This window comes from Spermophilus citellus (genome assembly GCF_964194105.1).
Source record: "Spermophilus citellus genome assembly, chromosome: 18".
Taxonomy (NCBI): Eukaryota; Metazoa; Chordata; class Mammalia; order Rodentia; family Sciuridae; genus Spermophilus; species Spermophilus citellus.
The window spans coordinates 12,271,102-12,290,613 of NC_138200.1; the positions used below are offsets into that span (position 1 = coordinate 12,271,102).

The following is a 19,512-nucleotide window of genomic DNA, read 5'->3' on the forward strand; positions in this document are numbered from 1 at the left end:
TATCAGTGCTGACTAATGAGCCAGACCCTTGTCAAGCAGCTTGGTTAGGAGTGTTAGGCTGGTAAAACTCAACAGTCAGTTACCTTGCAAGGTTTACATTTTAAGAAACACTACAGGCCTTGTCTCCAAAGGACTCCCAGCTTAACCCAAAGCACCTTATGGGCACTGATGTGGGCAGGGTGTACAAACAGTGCAAAAAAGAGCTCTTGGCCTTCACTGGGGACCTGAGGATATGGCTAGGAAATCAAAGTTGGAAAGCATTTTAGGAAAAGGACCAAGGCCAATAGGGTGGTGGTGAAGGTAAGGAGTTTCCAAGGACAAGCAGATTCCCATAGAACAGGACCAAATATAGGCCTTAATCATCAATTTCTGGAGTTTATGACACCCAAAGTCAGGCAATCATTCCCCAAGCCTGGGTTCGACCCATTCAGAGGGACTAGGCCCTCTGGCCATAGAACTACCAGGGTCCAGCCTTGCCTTGTCCTTCCCAATCAGGCAGAGACCATCACCCTGCAGCGGCTGCACCTAGCACCTAGGACACATCACCGCATGCAAAGGTCCAAAGTTTTATTGTTTTGAATACATTCTCCAGCAGCCCCCTACTTCCCTCCCCCACCCTCCTTCCCAATACAGAGTAAGGCTTGACCCAGTCCCCCACCACCCCAGGGGCCCCAGCTGGGAGGCAGAGGGGGCTTCCAGTTTGGTTTCAGGGTACCCCCTTCCCATCCTCTCACCCGCCTGCCCATGGGCCAGTCCTAGGAGCAGCTGGGGGTAAAGGGATTGGACCTACGCTGGGGTGGGGAGGGAGAGCAGGCACTTGTAGTTTTGTGGCCCATGGGCGGCACCCCTCACCCTCCTCCACCCCAATCCCCCACACCATGGAATTTTTGGTTCATCAAAAAATTGTCCCTCCCTCCCCTGTTGCAACCTTGTGGGATATGAGAAACCCAGGCACTCACGGCCCCTGGAGGGGCAAGGAAGGCAGGGTTGGGGCTGAGGGTGGTCATGGGGCAGAGAGGGAGAGGTACAAGAGGCAGAGATCAGGGAGGGAGACAAGGCTTTACTTCCTAAGCGATTGTAATAAAAAATTTCCTGGGTTTTAAGGCCAAAGCCTCAATTCAAATATAAATTCCCCAGAATGGAGGTGGCCCCCTTAATGCCCCCCTCCCTCCCCCAACCACCACTTTGCCCAGAACTTAGAAACAGGACAGCCCCTAGCCCTGGGCACCCACCCACCCCCACCATTTAAAAAAAAAAAAAATTAAAGTTTTATACAAAATGTGGGGAGGGGAGGGGAGAGGGAGGAGGCAGGGAGGAGACTAGAGAGCTGCCCTCACCTCCAGGACTTTGGGGGGGTTAAGGCAGCAAAAGCATGGGGAGTGGGGGGAACCTCAGCCCCCTGCCCACAGCCCTCAGGAATCTCGATGCTCCAGTGAGAGCTGGGCTGTTGCATGCTGGAGGTCAGAACTCACCCGCCTTGGAGTGAGGGGACCCCCTGCCTCCCCAGGCCCATCCCCACGCACCTTCTTGTCCTCACCCTCATCCTCAAGGCCCCCAGCAGGGCCTCCACCCCCCTCTAGGCGACAGTCTTCACTCCAGCGCCGCTTAAAGCGCAGCTTGAGGGGCATGCACTGGGCTGCCCCAGGTGCCTCGCCAGGCTCGGGCTTGGGGGGTGCAGGTGGGGCACGGGGCGTCTTGAACACCTCCCCATCTTCCTCATCCTCATCGCTGATATCAGTCACCTCCACCTCCTCTGATTCACCTTCTGAGATAGGTTCCACCTTGATCTGTGGTGGTGGTGGGGGGGCCAGTGTCCCTGGCCCCTCAGCCAGCCCGCCAGTGCTGCTGCCACTGCTCTGGTCAGCACCTCCTGAAGCCTTCTCCCCAGCTGCCCGCTGCCGGCGTCCTAGTGGGGGCGGCTGGAGCTTAAACTTGAATGGGGAAGAGGAGGAGGAAGAGGATGACGAGGCTGAGGAAGGGACCGGTGGGGTCTCAGGTGCCATGGGCGGCAGTGGGCACTTGTCAGGACGCTGTGGCTGGGGCACCACCAGCCCAGGGTAGTGCAGAAAGGCGCGGGGGCTGAGGTGGTAGTTGTAGACGCTTTGGGTGTGGGCCTGCAGGTACCGTTTCATGTCCTCAGGGCTAAAGGAAAAGTGGGAGCCTCCACCTGAGCCACTGGGGCCGCCACCACCACTGGGGTACATAGGGCTTAAGGTGGGAGAGGGTGTGTAGGCCAGGTGAGTGGGTGTCATGGGCAAAGCCGGTGAGAGCTGAGGGGGTAGCAGGGAGCCAGGCCCAGCCAGAGGTGATACAGGAAAGGGACTGAGGGGTTCAGGGCCACCCCGGGGCCGGGGGTAGACTCGGAAGACGCCAGGGTCATGGGGCAGGCGGGCCAGAGGGGGCCCTCGGAAAGCACCCAGCTCTGGAGGGCCAGGTGGTCGTGCCCGGGGGTCCTCGCCCAGTGGTTCTTCCAGCTCTGATGTGCCATCACTACAGTCACTGACTGAGCCTCGGCCCAGACGGCGGGCCACCACAGCTGAGAAGAGTGAGGAGGAGGATGAAGAGCAGGCCGGTGGTGAGCGGGGATCCTCAGTGGGGGAGAGCACCTCGGAGGGCGTTGAGGGAGGGAAGCGGAAGTGGCTGCCGCCCGATGGCACTGGAGGGGCACTCTGCGGCACCGCACCCCCTGACAGAGTGGGGATACTTGGTGTCAAGGCCCCTGGCCTAGCCTGGACAGACAAACCAACCCTCTCCTCCCTCCAAGGCCATGCATCCCTGGTACTCACCAGCCAACCCCACATCGATGAAAGGATAATTAACCAGCACCAGTTTGTTGAAGTTGAACTTGTAAGTGAACCGTTTCCCCTTGGTCTTGTGCAGAATGCGCTTATTATAATAATATCTGTGGGTGTAGAGACACCATGATATCATTGATCAGTCAGTACTTATTGGGACTCAGTTCTAGACTCCATACCTTGATGCATGCTTGTGTGCTGCTCACAAAGGTACGGTAACCAAGAAACATGAGCCATTTAAAGAAGTTAAGTACCCAGAAGATGGGGCCCAGACTAGAGGCCTTGTGGGTGATACCATTCTCTCCCCCAACCCCTTTGTTACCAATGGACTCAGAAAAGTGCTAGGACTTGTCCAAGATCACACAGCTAGGATCTGGCAGAGCCAGGTGCCAAACCTGTTCCCATGGGTCAGGAGCTTCCTAACCAGTGGGAACTGAACACATGTGCTCCAGGGCCCACGGTCCCTCCTTACCGCAGGGCCCGGCTCAGCTTGTCATAGTTCATCTGGGGCTTGCACTTGCGAACACCCCAGAGCCGAGCTACCTCGTCGGGGTCCTTGATGACGAACTCCCCATAGTCGCCCTGCCAGGCAATGACACCCTGGTACTCCTCCTTCCTTAGCAGCTCCAGAATAAAGTGCCACAGCTGAATTTGCCTTGAGCCAGGGGACGATTCCGGCTTGTAGGCCCAATCCGGGAAGGCAAACCCTGGGGATGGGAAGCAGGGAGGGAGCGGCCTGGGGTCAGGATGCCAAGTCTGGGATCTGGGTCATTTCCCAGGATCCACCTTCTACCCCACCCTCATGGTAGGGAAATCCCTTTGCTCTCAGCCAAGTGAAGACCTGAGTTAGGAAGACTGTGTGTCTGTTTCAGGGGGCTAGACAGGAGCTGGGGGGAGGGGAAGCTGGAGCCTGCTCCAGGGACACCGGGAGAAACAGGAAACCGTCGGCGGCGGGTCCTGGGGCCAGTGCCAGGGGGCCAGGCACCAAGCCAGGCCGGCGGGCAGAGCTGCCAGTGGGGGAGGGGCAGGAAAGGGCACACGTGGCCAGTCCAGTTGAGGCACAGTCCCCCAGTCCACCCCCATATCCATCCAAAGCCAAATTGCACCCCCCCAGGTCCTCTGGTCCCCTCTTTAGGAACATACACTATCTTCCCCAACAAGACCTAAAAGAACCCCCTACTCCCACCTCAAGACCCAGAGGATTTTTTTTTTCTTCTTAAAAGGACCAGGAGGGGTGGGGTGGCTGGTTGACGATGAGGTCAGCACTTGCACACACAGAGGCTTCTGTCTTCCCTGGAGAGTGAAACCCAGACTGTCTGAGAGGCCCCCCCCAACCCGCACCAAGCCCTGGACCCTCTAAGTTGCGCTGCCCTCCCCAGACCCAGAGGCATCCAGGCCAGACCTGGCTAGAGGGCCCCTGTTCAGGGCAAAGACCAAGCAAGCACAGTGGCGCTGTCACCCTCTTCCCACTTCTGCCTTCTCATCCTCAGCTTCTTCCTTGCCCACCTGCCTGCCCGCCCCCAGCATTAACCTTGGGTAGAGGTTGGTGGTGGGCTGGCTGGTCCCTGGAGGGGGTGGGCAGCCTGGAGTGGGGGGGCTGCGGTTGTTGTCATTTCCCAAACCCCTGGGTAATCAGGGACCATCAATAATTCAGCACTAGGCAGCCGGTAATGGAGGGGTGGGAGGAGGGAAAGGAGAGGAAGAGAAGGAGGGGGAAGGCAGGGCAGGGGCCCTGGTGCCACTAGTGAAGAGAAGGCCAAGGTGGATGGTGGATGGATAAAGATGGATGGCGGTAGATGGGTGTGGTGGTGCACACATTTTGTCCCACTAGTGGGGAGCCTGCAGTGGGAAGACTGAGCTCAGGAGTTTGTGACCAACCCAGGCAACACAGCAAGACCTCCTCAAAAAAAAAAAAAAAAAAAAAAAAAAAAAAAGATGGGTGGGGTTCCAAAACCTGGTCTGCAAGTCTGAAGGGGTCAGTCTCCCTCTCTTGGCCCTAGCTCAAGCAGGTACCAACCAGGCCTCTGGGCAAAACTGAGCCTCCCCAAAGACTCCACCCCAGTCTGGAATTCAACCCAGGATCCTTCCTCTTGGGAACACCAGGGATCAACAGTACCTGCTCACACTGGGACCACCCCCTTCAAATCCAAAGCTCACTGTCTCCCACAGGGACCCAAGTGCCCAACTCCTGATAGACTGTCATGGCCAGTACTGCACTCCCTACCTTGTCCCTACCCTATTCAGAAATCCCAGCCTCAAACCAGCCCCTCAGGGCTCCAGGAATATGACCTCCAGCTGGTCAGGCCCAAGAGTCCTGGACCAGCAACCCTGCTCCATTTAGCAGGGATAGTCCCTGAAAACCTCTCCCAAGGACCCCAGCATCCAAAGCCCCATGCCTCTCTTGGGAATTCAGTCGCTCACCCCATTATCCTCATCCTGCTAGAGAGCAGAGGTCCCAGGGTGTCCCTGTGCCCTGAGGTTTTGGGGAACCCAGGTGACCAAAACCACCAAGGTACAAACGCGAAGTACCCTGAGAGCCTTCTCAAAAAAGCTCCTGGCCCTCTCAGGGTACCAAGCTCCATGCTGCTCCCACTTCAGCCCCAATTTGGCTCCCAGACCTAGGAGGGGGGCTGAAGCCCCTGAGACATCCGTTTGGGGGTTTTGGGGGTAGAGGAGTATATTGACTTCCACCCTCCCCCCCCAAATTAAAGCCACCCTTCCCAGCCCACCCGCCCCAGCCTCCATGTCCCGGTAACCAGGCAACGTGTGTGCAGCGAGAGTCCTGGGAGCGGGGGAGCAGGAGGCTAAAAATAAACTTTGCAGAAGAGAGGGAGTGAGAGAGACTACATGCAACACAAAGGGAACTCGCAAAGGAGGTGGGGGGGCTCTGGAAAGGCCTCAAGCTGCATTCTGAGAGCTGTCCCAGGCCCCCTAGTTAACCTCCTTCCCTGAGAGACACCCCCCAGGGCCTAGACCCTGGCTGCCACTCCTGGCAGAGACCCTTCCCCACACCCAGGCCCACCCCAAACACTAGTTTTCCTCATCGGACACAGCATACATGAGGGCCTGTTCCCAGCTTTGGGGGGGCAGAATGAAAGGGGGTGACGTCAGGGAGTCTCAATGGGGCTCTGTTCCCCAAGCCTTGGAGCCAGGAGCCAGGCACGGGCAAGGGGAGCATGTGTGAGTATATGCTGAATGTGGGTCCACGTGCTTAAATCAGGGAAACACCAGCCCTGCACCAAGAAAGCTTGGGGGGTACAGTACTTCTGGAGCATGGGGGACCAGTGAGGCAGGGAGATGGAGAAAGCAGTTGCACTCAAAGAGAGGTTCAAGAAACACAGATCGGGTGTAAAGGTGGCAGCAGACAGGAAGGGCTGAGATGGCTGGGTCCCAGAAGGCACACCTGGATCTCAGAGGTAGGGTAGGGATTCTCCCAGACTACAAGACTGGGTGGGGGCAGAATTCCTGGGCACCTCCCCAACTTCATGTGGCTGCCCAAACTTTTTCAAGAGACTATAGGGGTCGGAAGGGAGGGGTGATGGTAGAGGAAGAGCACGCCGGCCTCCTGGGGGGCCCCACCACCTCCCCCACTCTAGGCAGCCCTCGATGGCGCCAGAGCCGGGAAGAAAACAGGAAGTGGGAAACAGCCGCGGCAGAAGAGAGGGGCTGGGATGGAGGATCAGATGGAGGGGCTCACAGCCGCCGGCACACGTAAAGATCGACTGATCCGGAGGCCATTCCAGTCTCCCCCTTACCAGCTCCCACTCCACGAAGCAAAGAACCCACACACAACTCGAACCCTAACCAGGGTTGTAAAGCTGCCCAGCAGGTCCCAATGGATCAAGGCCCCTGGTAGAGAGGAAAGGCAGGCGGAGTTGTTTGGGCGCCTCGGTCCCCTCCCCGAGTGAGGAGAGGCTCTCGCTGCCCCCAAGGCCCAGCGGCCCGGGAGCCTATGGGAGCCAGGGAGTAAGTGGGACGCACGTGACTGACCCTACAGCACTCCGCACCCCAGCCCCACCCTCAGCCCCCCTCCCAGGCCCCAATCCCCTGGCGCCGTAGTCCTGCTCTGAGCCCTTTAAGAGCCGCCCCCACCCTCCGAGCAGGGGGTGGGGTGGGTGGGCCGGTCGGGGCACACACCCGCACACTGGAGTCCTAGCCGCGGCCGCCGCCGGGGAAAGGAAACAAGTTTGAACAGCGGCGCCCGGCCCCCTTCCCCCTCCCCCGTCCCCGCCCCGGGCCGGATTCCGACAGGGTAGACGGGCAGGGGGCGGCTAGGACCCCTCCCCCCCCGCGCACCCGGGCGCAAAGTCCAGCCCGCGCGAGCCCGGGGGCGGCGGGGGAAGGGAGGGGGGGAGTCCGAGCGGGAGGGGGGTTAATCCCGATGCCCCCCGCCCGCCGGCCGAGGGGGGAGGGGAACCCAGGCCCCTTAAGGAGGAGCAAGTTGGCGGGGAAGAGAGGCGGAGGGAAAGACGGCCCGCTGAAAGAGAAGAGCTGGATCGGGGAGGGAGAGAGAGGGGGGAGCGTCTGCGTCCCCCCCCACCTTCCCCACCCTTCTCTACCCCGGGCCTCCGACGGCGCGGGAGGAGGGTACCCACGTCTTCCCCCGAGCCACCTTAAAGCAGCGCGTTCTAAGGTCGGAAACAAAAAGTTCCTTTTTCGAACGTTCGGGCTGCGCTTTGGAACTTTGCGACTCGGTGCGGGCGGGGGAGCGAGGAGCCGGCGGAGACGGGCGGGGGAGGGGCAGCGCAGCCCGGACCCCGAGTCCCGGGCTCCCCACTCACGCCCTCCTGGAGGCCATCCGTGTCCCCCACTAACCCGATGCGGGGCACGCGCAGCTGTGAAGGTCACGGGCCGGACCGCGCAGCGCAGAACCGGGGATAGCGGGCCCCGTGGACCAACCTCCCCCCGCCCCGCACACGTCCCGGCCCCCAGAGTGCAACGTGACAGAACGGCAGGGAGGGACCCCGCCACCCCCGTGATCCAAGGAGTGGGGGAGAGCCCAGCTTGTGAGGTTCGGGCATGAGGAGAAGATTAGGACCCGCAACACCCACACCACTCCGACCGGAGCCCAAAATTGGGGGTCCCAGGCAGCACCCCCTTTCGCTCCGCAAGAAGCAACAGGTCTTGAGTGCTTGGGGGTCCCCCAGAACTAGGAATCACTGGGGCTCCCCCGGACCCCTTCAGCCCCCCCAAAGTTTTCTGCCTGGTTTCCCGGGGCAACAAGTCTCCCCCACACGTGCTGCCCCCGCCCCCACCTGTGTCCGCCGGGGTCTTCATGCTGGGGAGCCCGGGGCAAGGCACCCCGACTCCGGGCCGTGGCTCCGGCGCCCGCGCTGCCCCGTCCCGTCCCGCGCCCGTCGGGCCGCCCTCGCCGCCTCACCCGGCCTCGCCTCTCTGAGCCTCTCCCCTCCCCGCCGCCGCCTCCCGGGTTAATATCGCACTCCGGGGCCGGGACGCCCACGCCCCCCGGCCGGCGACGTCACCGCCGCGTCGCCATGGAGACACTGCGCCCGCCCCCTCCCCGCGCACTCACACACACGCTTGCCTGCGCGCAACCACTGAGGACCGGCCGGCTCTGGGCTTAAAGGGGCCGCGCGGCGGGGGAGGGAGGAAGAAGAGGGCGGGTAGAGGATGGGGTCCTAGGGGTCATGACCCGTCATGGAGGCGCCCAGTCTGCTGATAACTAAAGTCCTCGGCGCTTGCTACCTGCAGCGCCTCCTCCTCTCCTGCCCTCTGCGGCCTGCAGAGTTTCTTTGGGGAACCAGAGGGTAGGGGAGTACCCTCTAAGTGAGGTCAAAAACTTTTGTGGGGAGGGACATGGACCTTTGGGGAGGAGGCACAGTCTTCTCTGCAGGAGGACAGAGTCAGGGCTTGGAGAATAATCATCCAGACCACCGCATTTTCCAGCCTGGCCTTACCCAGCCCCCCAACCCTGAGCCTGAATGGGGCAGCTGTCCAGGGGTGGGGTAGAATGGGTGGGAAGCATTTCCCAGCATCGGAAATGGAGAGGCGGTGTGCCCTCCGCTCCTGTGGGGATGGGGTCTTGGCCTTCCTGTTAGCCCCCAGTCCAGCTGGGGAGGAAGTGATCAGAGAGAATGAATTCTGGAACCTGCAGCTGTCCTGGAGACTCGACTGGCGCCGGAGGTACCTCCACCTCCTCCATTAGGGCAGGGGGTTCCGTAGGTGGGGCCAGGATGTGAGGAGGCGATCCAAATCTGAACAAATGTGCTCCCAAGGGGAACTGAGGGTCGCCAGGAGAGAGGAAGACAAGGCTTATGATCTAAGGCTGGAGCGTAGGGGAAGTGTTAAGCTTGTTGTCCGCAGCAGCTGGGAGGGATGGATGGAGCCTGAGGCTCGGGAAACAGGAAATCAGAGTGCAGATCAGATGGACTGAGGCAGGGAGCCAGAAGCAGGGTAGAGGGCAAATAGAAGCAATATTCACAGAGGGATCCTAGACACAGTCTCAAAAATGACTCTTAAGGGGGCTGAAGCTGTAGCTCAGTGGTAAAGTGCTTGCCTCATATATGTGAGGCACTGGGTTCAATCCTTAGCACCACATAAAAATAAATACACTGTGTGTTCATCTGCAACTAAATAAACATTTTAAAAAATGACTCTTGAGTTACCAAAGGAGGAGAGTATGGGGACAAAGGGACAAGAGTTGGATCCAAAAGTTGGATCAAGACAAGCCAGAAGGAGAAAAAGCCATCCGACAGGGGCCACATTCTGAGTGTTTAGGGCTTCAAACACAGCCTCCTCCTTTGCTGGGTTCCTAGTCTGCCTTAGACTAGCTCCCCAGCAGGCCCTCAGACAAGTCTCAGGCCTCCTCCTTGGGGAAACCAAGGTCTCCAGGGAAGCATTCACCCCCTTGGGAAATTATGTAACCTTGCCTACGGACACTACAGCTCCCCCACGGATATTGTAACCCTCTGGGAGCAGTGTGTCCAGCAATAATAATAATCATCATTGTTAGAATAACAGCTCCTGATTCTGAGTGCTCACAGTGTGCCAGGCACTGGGCCAAGCATTGCCAGAGGCATCTTCTGGTTTAATCCTCACAAAATCCTAGTGAGGGGAGTTACAATTGTTATCCCAATTTACAGATTATGAAAATGAGGCTCCGAGAGAGGAAATTAGTCTGACAAAGTTCTTTAGAGAGGAAGTGCTGGGATTAGGGTTCAAACCCAGATCCATACCCTTAACCATTATACCACCTCCCCAATACAGAGTTTCATAGATAGAAGACCAGTAACAGCCCCAGTGACTGCCCGGCACTCCCTTCAGTAAGGAAGAGACCTGAGTTGCAACCCCAGCTCTGCTTTCCTGTGTCTGTGAAAAAGGGCAAGCCACCTTCTCTCTTTGAGCCTCAGATTCTTCATCCATAGTGGAGCAGGGTGGTGCATGCCTGTAATCCCAGCAATTCAGGAGGCTGAAGCAAGAAGATCCCAAGTTTGAGGTCAGCCTGGGCAACTTATTGAAGCCCTAAGCAACTTAGTGAGACTGTTTCAAAATAAAAAATAACTAAATAAAAAGGACTGGAGATGTGGTTCAGTGGTTAGGTGCCCCAGGTTCAATTCCCAGTACTAAAAAAAAAAAAAAAAGAAATATTCATCTGTAAAATGGGATGCTTTTTTGGTACTGGGGATTGAACTCAGGGGTACTGGACCACTGAACCACACCCCCAGCCCTATTTTGTATTTTAGTTAGATACAGGGTCTCACTGAGTTGCTTAGCACCTCGAAGTTGCTGAGGCTGGCTTTGAACTTGTAATTAATTCTCCTGTCTCAGACTCCCAAACAGCTGAGTTACAGGCGTGCACCACCGCTCCCAGCTGGGGGATATTTTTAAAAATTTGTTTATTAGTTATTGATGGACCTTTATTTATTTATTTGGTTGTTGAGAATAGAACTCAGTGCCTCATACATGCTAGGCAAGTGCTCTGCCACTGAGCCACAACCCCAGCCTCCAAATGGGGCTATTAATAGATCCTACACAATCGTTTTATTATGAGAAATCAGGAAAGTGAAGTACACAATAAATATCGGACTGGGCATGTAGCTTAGTGATAGAGCTTGTGCTTGGCATGTGGTTTGATCCCTAGCACGAAAACATAAATAAGTAAAAATAAACACTGGTAATAATTATTAGCAGAGGAAAAAACATATTATTAGATATTATTAGCAGAAGTAACTATATACCCCATAGATAATGTGAGCACCCTTATCCTATAGCCTACAGACTCCAACTATAAACTAAATAAACACACAGCACTGACAGTGTGAAATTGCCTATTAATGTCATAATCCCACCCTGACCCAGTTGGCCAGTTCATTTCCACTGTTTCTTTCTTTCTTTCTTTTTTTTTTTTTTTTGGTAACAGAGATTGAACTCAGGGTCGCTTAACCACAGAACCATATCCCCAGCCATGGGCATTGTGTCTTTAGTGGTTTATGCAAACTTCTCCACAGGTATTGTAATCTGTCAGGGGTCCACCACAGAAATATGGATCCTGTGGAATAGTTCAGTTGACTCAAGGATGCTGAGACCCATCCTCAAAGATGATAGCAATGGTGATCCTGACCATTAATGAGATAACCTGGATAGTGTGAATTTGTGATCAGAACTATTCCTCAGCTGGGCATGATATAAAACCAGTGAGTTGAAAGGTTGAAGCAGGAGAATCACAAATTCAAGTTCAAACTCAGCATTTTTTTTTTAAGAGAGAGTGAGAGAGGAGGGAGAGAAAAAAATTTTAATATTTATTTTTTAGTTCTCGGCGGACACAACATCTTTGTTGGTATGTGGTGCTGAGGATCGAACCCGGGCCGCACGCATGCCAGGCGAGTGCGCTACCGCTTGAGCCACATCCCCAGCCCTCAAGCTCAGCAATTTAGTGAACCTTATTTCAAAATAAAAACCCAGGGTCTGGGTTTGTGGCTCAGTGATAGAGCTCTTGCCTCACATGTGTGAGGCACTGGGTTCGATTCTCAGCCCACATACAAATAAATAAATAGATTTTTTACAAGTCCATCAACAACTAAAAAAATATTTAAAAAATAAAATAAAAATCCAAAAGGCCTGGGCATGGTAGATCACATCTGCAATCCTAGAAACTCAGGAGGCTGAAGCAGGAAGATTGCAGGTTCTAGGTCAGCCTCAGCAACTTAGTGAGGCCCTAAGCAACTTATCCAGACCCTGTCCAAAATAAAAAATAAAGGACTGGGATGTGACTCAGTGGTTAAGCCCTTTGACCCCCACACTCCCACCCTGGTTCAATCCCTGGTATCAAAAAAAGGGGGAGCCTGGGAAGTAAAGTAAAGTGCCCCTTGAGTCAATTGTCAGTACCAAAACACACACACACACACACAAAAAAAAAAAAAAAAAAAAAAAAAAAAAAAACCACCAAAAAAAAAAAAAGTTCACCCCTGTTCAGTCCTTGAAGAGAGGCCATGCAGTCCAACTATTGGTGATTTAGCTCCAATGAACTAGAGGTCACCCCTACCCTCATTTCACTATGGAAAGCCTTCACATACCCAGTGAAAAGTGTAGCCTCTTCTGTACTCAGGACACACTTGCGATGAAAGGTATAAACAACTCTGTCCAGACAGTGAGGACACCCCTCCTCCCATAGCCCTGGTAGTCCTTGTTCCAGTTTGCCACCCTGGCACAGATAATATTTAACCTGCTGTTGTCAGGCAGAGGCATTGACAGGACCTGTCCCTACAGAAGACTCATTTTTTTTTTTTTTTTTTTTTTGGTACTGGGGATTGAACCCAGGGACATTTTACCACTGAGCCATATCTCCAGTCCGTTTTATTTTTTAATTTTGAGACAGGGTCTTGCTAAACTGTTGATGGCCTCACTAAGTTACAGAGGCTGGACTTGAACTTGTGATTCTCCTGCCTCAGCTTCCTGAGGCACTGAGATTTTATGTGTGTGCCATGATGCATAGTGAGTCCCAACATTTCAGACTCGTCTCCTCACTTCTGAAAAGGAAACTATGTGGACAACCCACTCTTCAGCCATATGAGCAACAATGAACCATCAAGACCTCAAGACCCTAAGAATAAAGAGTAGGAGTAGTAGCCTACTGATAGAGCACTTGCCTAGCATGCACAAGATCCTGGGTTCAGTCCCCAGCATGAGGGGGAATGGGGGAGACAGACCATTAAAGCATTGTACTTCCCTTAACAGCAGTATGACCCACCCAACAGTAGACATAGTAGACACCACAAATGGTGGACTCTTTCTAAGCAGAGGATGTAACTTCCCTATAGTATCATCCATTCTCCTCTCCCTGATTCAGATGTGGGAGGCCTCAGGCTCCATCCCAGGCCCTCTACTCCCCCATTTACACTCATCATTTACACTCATTCCTGCATGGCTCCATCTTGTGGGAGATACACTATGTCTAGCTAACTACTGCCACATTTTTTTAAAAAATAATTACTTTTTAGTTATAAGTGGACACAATAACTTTATTTTATTTTTATGTGGTGCTGAGGATCAAACCCAGTGCCTCACACATGCTAGGTGAGTGCTCTACCACTGAGCCACATCCCCAACCCTGATTACTGCCACATTTTTATCTCTAGCTAGAGACTCTTCCCTGAACTCCAACTCTATACATCTCTCAGGAACATGCAACTCCATTTTGCTGGTTGCTCAGAATGAATATTTTGGAATCATCATTGTGCCTTTTCTCTCATCCAACATCCAAAGTGAAAGGAATTTCCAGAAGTTCTATCTTCAGCTATTCCAGAATCGGCTCCCTTTTTCCCCTTTTCTGTTCCTTTTTTTGACAACAGGTCTCCCGATGTTGCTCAGGCTGGCCTTGAACTCCTGCACTCAAGTGATCTTCCCACCTAACCCTCCAGAGGAGCTAAAACAGGTGTGTACCTACTTCCACTAAAATTGCTACTCCATTGATCACCACCCTCTCCCTGGTCTGGGATATTCTCACCGTACTTCCTGCTGCCACTGGCCTCTAGTCTACACTCCACCCATAGACAGAGGGATCCCCAAAAATCAGATCACATTTCTTTGCTGCCCCAAACCTCCCAGTGGCCCCTCTACTCATTGGGAGTAAAAATCATGCAATGGTCTTGCAAAGACTTGCAATGGTCTGTGAGGCCCATCTGGAGCTCACCTCCCAGCTTTCCCAATCATTTCCACTTCAGTTCCACTTTGTCTCTTTGCTGTCCCTTGGACATGTCAGGCCCGTTCCTGGCTCAGGGACTTTGCCTATGCTGATCCATCCAACAGGAAAGATTTTCCCCAAGATGCCTACATAGCTCTGTCCTTCATCCCCTTCAGACTCTTACTCACAAACAAGCATCCCAATAAGACCCTGCCTGACAACTTGATTTTAAATTTCAGCCCCCTTTCTACATCCTTCTCTGTTATTTTTCTCCACAGAAAATCCTTTCCTGACATATATATATATATATATATATATATATATATATATATATATATATATATATATATTCCATAACGTTATTACCTTACTGCCTGAATCCCTTCCCCTATGGTAAGCTCTAAGAGACCAAAGGATTTTTTTTTCTTTTTGGTACCAGATTCTGAACACAGGGGTCCTTAACCACTGAGACACATTGCCAGTTCTTTTTATATTTTATTTTGACAGAGGGTCTTGCTAAGTTGCTTAGGGCCTTACTAAATTGCTGAGGCAACTTTGAACTTGGGATCCTCCTGCCTCAGCCTCCCCAGCCATTGGGATTACAGACCTGTGCCATCACACTCAATGAGACCAGAGATTTTTCACTTGTTTTGCTTCCTGCATTAGTCCCCAAAGTTGGCACAAATGTCTGGTAATCTATGATGAATGAATAAGCCCATGGTTAAACAGTGAACCCCCAGATACTGCAATATGATAAATATAGCCCCATACACAGAGGGATCTTAATGGACAATTGGTGACAATGCAACCCTCTAAAGAGGGTGAACCCATAAATAGAAGCCTCCCCCATATATAAGGGGGGTGATTGTCCTCTCAAATATCAGCTCCATGAAGACCAGCATTTGCCCTATTTTTTTCCCTGCCTTATCACAGGTGCCTAGCCCTTTGTCTGGCATTAAATAGATTGACAATATGCACTTGAAGTGAACAGAGTCCACCACATACAGTGGTACAGCCTCATGATAGTTTGAAAACCATGCAGATGGCAGTGTCTACAACCAATATAATCCCAAATGTGTGATGTAGCTCTCAGACACACAGTGGAAATCCCAGAAACTCAAAAAAGTGTGAATTCCCATATATGTAGTGTGATCCTCATAAATAATGTACCCCCCATAAAGATAGTATGACCCTCATAAATATCCTGAGCTCCATGTAACTGGTGAGACAGTATATAAACAATGTATGTTCCCATGTAATTCCCTCATTAGATGATCTACCAGAGGCAATACAACAACAATCACCCCTCCTCCTCCTCCTCCTCCTCCACTCCTGAACCAAGGGGTTTTACCACTGAGCTACATGCTCTCCCTTTTTATTTTTTAATATATTTTTTTTTAATTTTCTTTTTAAAGAGAGAGGGGGACAGAGAGAGAGAGAATTTTAACATTTATTTATTCTTAGTTCTAGGCAGACACAACATCTTCGTTTGTATGTGGTGCTGAGGATCGAACCTGGGCCGCACGCATGCCAGGCGAGCGCGCTACCGCTTGAGCCACATCCCCAGCCCCATTTTTTAATATATTTAAAAAATTTTAAATATATTTTAGTTGTTGATGGCCCTTTTATTTTATTCACCTGTTTATATGCGGTGCTGAGAATTTAACCCAGTGCCTCAGATATGCCAGGCAAGTGCTCTACCAAAAAGCCACATCCAAGCCCCTTTTTATTTTATTTTATTTTTTTATTTTGAGACAGGATCTCACCAAGTGCTGAGGCTAGCCTCAAACTTATGATCCTCCTACTTCACCCTCCTGAGGTGCTGGGACTACAAGTGTACACAACTGTACCCAGCTAATTAGCTAATATTACTTCTTTAACATGATAAAAATTCTTCTCTCAACTGGATCAACTCCCATAACCTGGGTAACCCCATATGCACAGAGTAGACAAACATATAAATGGGGTCACTTCCAACTGGGTGCAGTGGCACATGCCTGTAATTCCAGCGGCTCAGGAGGCTGAAGCAGGAGGATCACAAGTTCAAAGCCAGCCTCAGCAACAGTGAGGCACTAAGCACCTCAATGAGATCCTGTCTCTAATAAAATACAAAATAGGGCTGGGGATGTGGCTCAGTGGTTGAGTGCCCCTGAATTCAATTCCCAGTATCAAAAAGTAAATAAATAAATAGGGTCACTTCCATAAACAATGTGACTCAGTGTACACAGTGTGAACAGCGTAACCCCATAATCACATGGCTTTACACGGTACAACCCATGGGCAATGCCACTCCCCTGGGTGGACCACCATTGGGTACGTTATAGAGTGTGAACAATTTAGACTCATCAATGGTTGCAACAGACCCTAATATTAGTATGTCAATTTCATTAACATTATAGAGAAAGAAACTCTTATATGCAGGTAGAAATTTCATGTTCTATTTAATGATGAATGAATAAGCCCAGGATTAAATAATGAACCCCCAGATACCCAATGTAATATGATAAATATAGCCCCATACACAGAGAGATCCTCATGGATAGTTGGTGACAATGCAACCCTCTAAAGAGGGTGAACCCATAAATAGAAGCCTCCCCCATACATAAGGGGGGTGATTGTCCTCTCAAATCTGGGAGTTTGTAATCTTTATAACATTGTATGATCTGATCCCAGCCAAAATTTACTTCTCTTACAAAAATCCAACTTCCCTTCTACACAAACATATTAAGACAATATGAGTTTGCTGGGCATGGAGGATGCACACCTGCAATTCCAGTGATTTGGGAGGCTGAGGTAGGAGAATAGCAAGCTCAAGGCCAGCTTCAATAACTGAGCTGAAATCCTATCTCAAAAACTAAAAAGAGTTGGGTATGTTCAAATTCCAGCACCACAAAAGATAAAACAAAACACATACATTATTATTATTATTTATTTATTTATTTTAGAGAGAGAGAGAGAGAGAGAGAGAATTTTTATTTATTATTTTTTTAGTTTTTCAGCGGACACAACATCTTTGTTTGTATGTGGTGCTGAGGATCGAACCCGACCCAGGCACGCATGCCAGGAGAGCGCGCTACCACTTGAGCCACATCCCCAGCCCCATACATTATTATTATTAAAAATATTTAGTTTTTATTTATAGTTGGACACAATATCTTTATTTTATTTATTTTTTTATGTGGTGCTGAGGATTGAACCCAGGGCCTCGCATGTGCTAGGCAAACGCTCTACCACTGAGCCACATCCCCTGCCCCCATACATTATTATTTAAAAAAAAAAAGAGTTGGGGATGTAGCTCAGGGGTAGAGTGCTCCTGGGTTCAATCCCCAGTACCAAAAAATAAAAAAAAAAGTAATCACAATAAGCTAATATTTTTGAGAACTTACTCTGCTTACACTGATCTTTTTCTTTCTTTATTTATTAATTTATTTTTTAATTTAATTTGCTTAATTTTTTTGGGGGGGTGCTAGGGTTTGAACATAGGGTCTTGTATATGCTAAGCACACTATTACTGAGTCATATCTCCAGCCTATTTTATTTTTTAAATTAAATTTATTTATTTTAAATGATACTTAAAAACTGTTGGGTATGGTGGTGCTCACCTGTAATCCTAGCAACTCGACAGGCTGAGGCATGAGAATCACAAGTTCGAGGCTAGCCTTAGCAATTTAGTAAGGCCTTAAGCAACTGAGTGAGACCCTGTTTCAAAATAAAAACATAAAATAGGGCTGGGGAAGGCTGGGGTTGTGGCTCAGTGATGGAGCACTTGCTTAGCATGTGTAAGGAACTGGCTTCATTCCTCAGCACCACATAAAAAATAAATAAATAAAGTTAGTATGTCCATCTACAACTAAAAATTATATACTAAAAAAAAAAGGCTGGGGATATAGCTCTGGGTTTAATCCCCAGTGTTGAACAAAAACAAAAAAAAAAACATAAAGACTGCACACATGTGTGGGGTATCATGTGATATTTCAATACATAAATACATTGTGTCATGTACAAATCAGGTTGCAGTATCTCCTTAAACACATATCATTTCTTTAAATTTATTTCATTTATTTAGCAATACTAGGAATCAAATCTAGGGTCTCATTTGAAACCCTTTTTAAAATATTTTATATTTTTTGATACCAGGGATTGAACCCAGGGATGCTTACTCACCTAGCCACATCCCCAGCCCTTTATTTTATTTTTTATTTTGAGAAAGGGTCTTGCTAAACTGCTGAGGGCCTTGCCTCAGCCTTCCAAGTTGCTAGGATTACCGGCATGAGCCACTGTGCCCAGCTACTTTGTAATAGCACATGCTTACACTCTTCTAAATGTTTTGTACATGTTAACTTATTATTATTATTATTATTATTATTATTACATGTTATCTAATTATTTAATTTTTTAAAATTATTTTATTTTTTGTAGTGCTGGTGATGGAACCCACAGACTCATGCCAGGTCAGTTCTCTGCCACTGAAGTACACCCATAGACTTATTATCGCCTTTTAAAAAAGGGTGGAAATCAAGGCACAGAGGAATTAAGTGACCTTCTCAACATCACATAGCTGGGAAGAAGCCCAGCTGGGATTTGACCTGAGGGCAGGCAGCCTGGTTAGACCTGTGTTATTCTACCTCCTGTAACATCACCCCTCACCCCAATGACAGTGTAATCTTAATGAACTGTGTAACTAAGTTAACTATGGTTTATGTAATTTTCCCAGGGACAGGGTGCAGCTCCCTGCTTTCCTCTCTGACATGACAAGGGAAATAGGCCTTTGACATTGTGAATTCCCACTGATAGGTTTCTTTCATGCATGATATAACTTGCATAAGCAATGGGGATCCCTCTGTGGACATTATATATACATCAAGGCCAGGGATTGGGAATGTAGCTCAGTAGTAGAGTGCTTGTCTAGCATGTATGAGGCCCTGTGTTCCATCCCCAGTACTGTAATAAGCAAACAAACAAATAATAAACACATCACAGCCAGAGACAGTCCCTGATAGTGGAGACCCTCTTTCACTGCAGCAGAATAGTCTAGGGAGGATGAGTTCCTTTGTGGAGAGTACAGACTTCCCCCCAGTCTAATTCTCCCTCACTTCTGATGCTAACTGATCTTGCAACATGAAACCCATTCTGATCAATAGAAATCTCCCTCAAACATAACTTAAGCTCCTATGGCAGTGTGAACTTGCCCAGTATTAGCCTTCCTATGGATAGTGTAATTTTTGGATCTATCACAAAGGTAACACAGTTTACATCTGCATGCATAAGGGAACTTCCTGTGGCAGCTGTGAAACTCTTTTGTGACAGCATACACCATTCCCCAACTGTCTACCTAAGTGGACAGTATAAACTCTCTCTTGAGTACAAAATTTTCCCAGACTTAGCGTCTACCTGATGTGCATAGCATAATGGCCTTATAAAATTTTCTTCAATTCTGAGTCAACCTAGTATGGAAGTAGGAATGATCTTTAAGAAAATTAAAATAGATACAAGTAGTATTAGATTATGAAAGCAACATACTAGAATAACTATTCCTTCTTAGTGCGTGCGAACTCCTTGTGGACAGTGAAAAATCTC

The 19,512-nt window shown here is 50.4% G+C and overlaps 1 protein-coding gene across 2 annotated transcripts; it reads right to left on the reverse strand.

The window, feature by feature from the left end:
- Nucleotides 1-553: 553 nt before the first annotated feature.
- ERF (ETS2 repressor factor) lies at nucleotides 554-8,235 on the reverse strand. Of its 2 annotated transcripts, none has more exons than XM_081273087.1 (4): nucleotides 8,051-8,235; nucleotides 3,268-3,502; nucleotides 2,787-2,902; nucleotides 554-2,686 (listed from the first exon to the last, which is right to left on the reverse strand). In XM_081273087.1, the coding sequence occupies exons 1-4, from the start codon at nucleotides 8,070-8,072 to the stop codon at nucleotides 1,413-1,415; spliced, it is 1,647 nt and encodes a 548-aa protein (XP_081129213.1). In that variant the 5' UTR covers nucleotides 8,073-8,235; the 3' UTR covers nucleotides 554-1,412. The 2 variants fall into 2 exon arrangements, with proteins under 2 accessions (XP_081129213.1, XP_081129214.1); XM_081273088.1 differs by lacking the exon at nucleotides 8,051-8,235 and adding an exon at nucleotides 6,551-8,020.
- Between the last annotated feature and the right edge of the window lie 11,277 nt (nucleotides 8,236-19,512).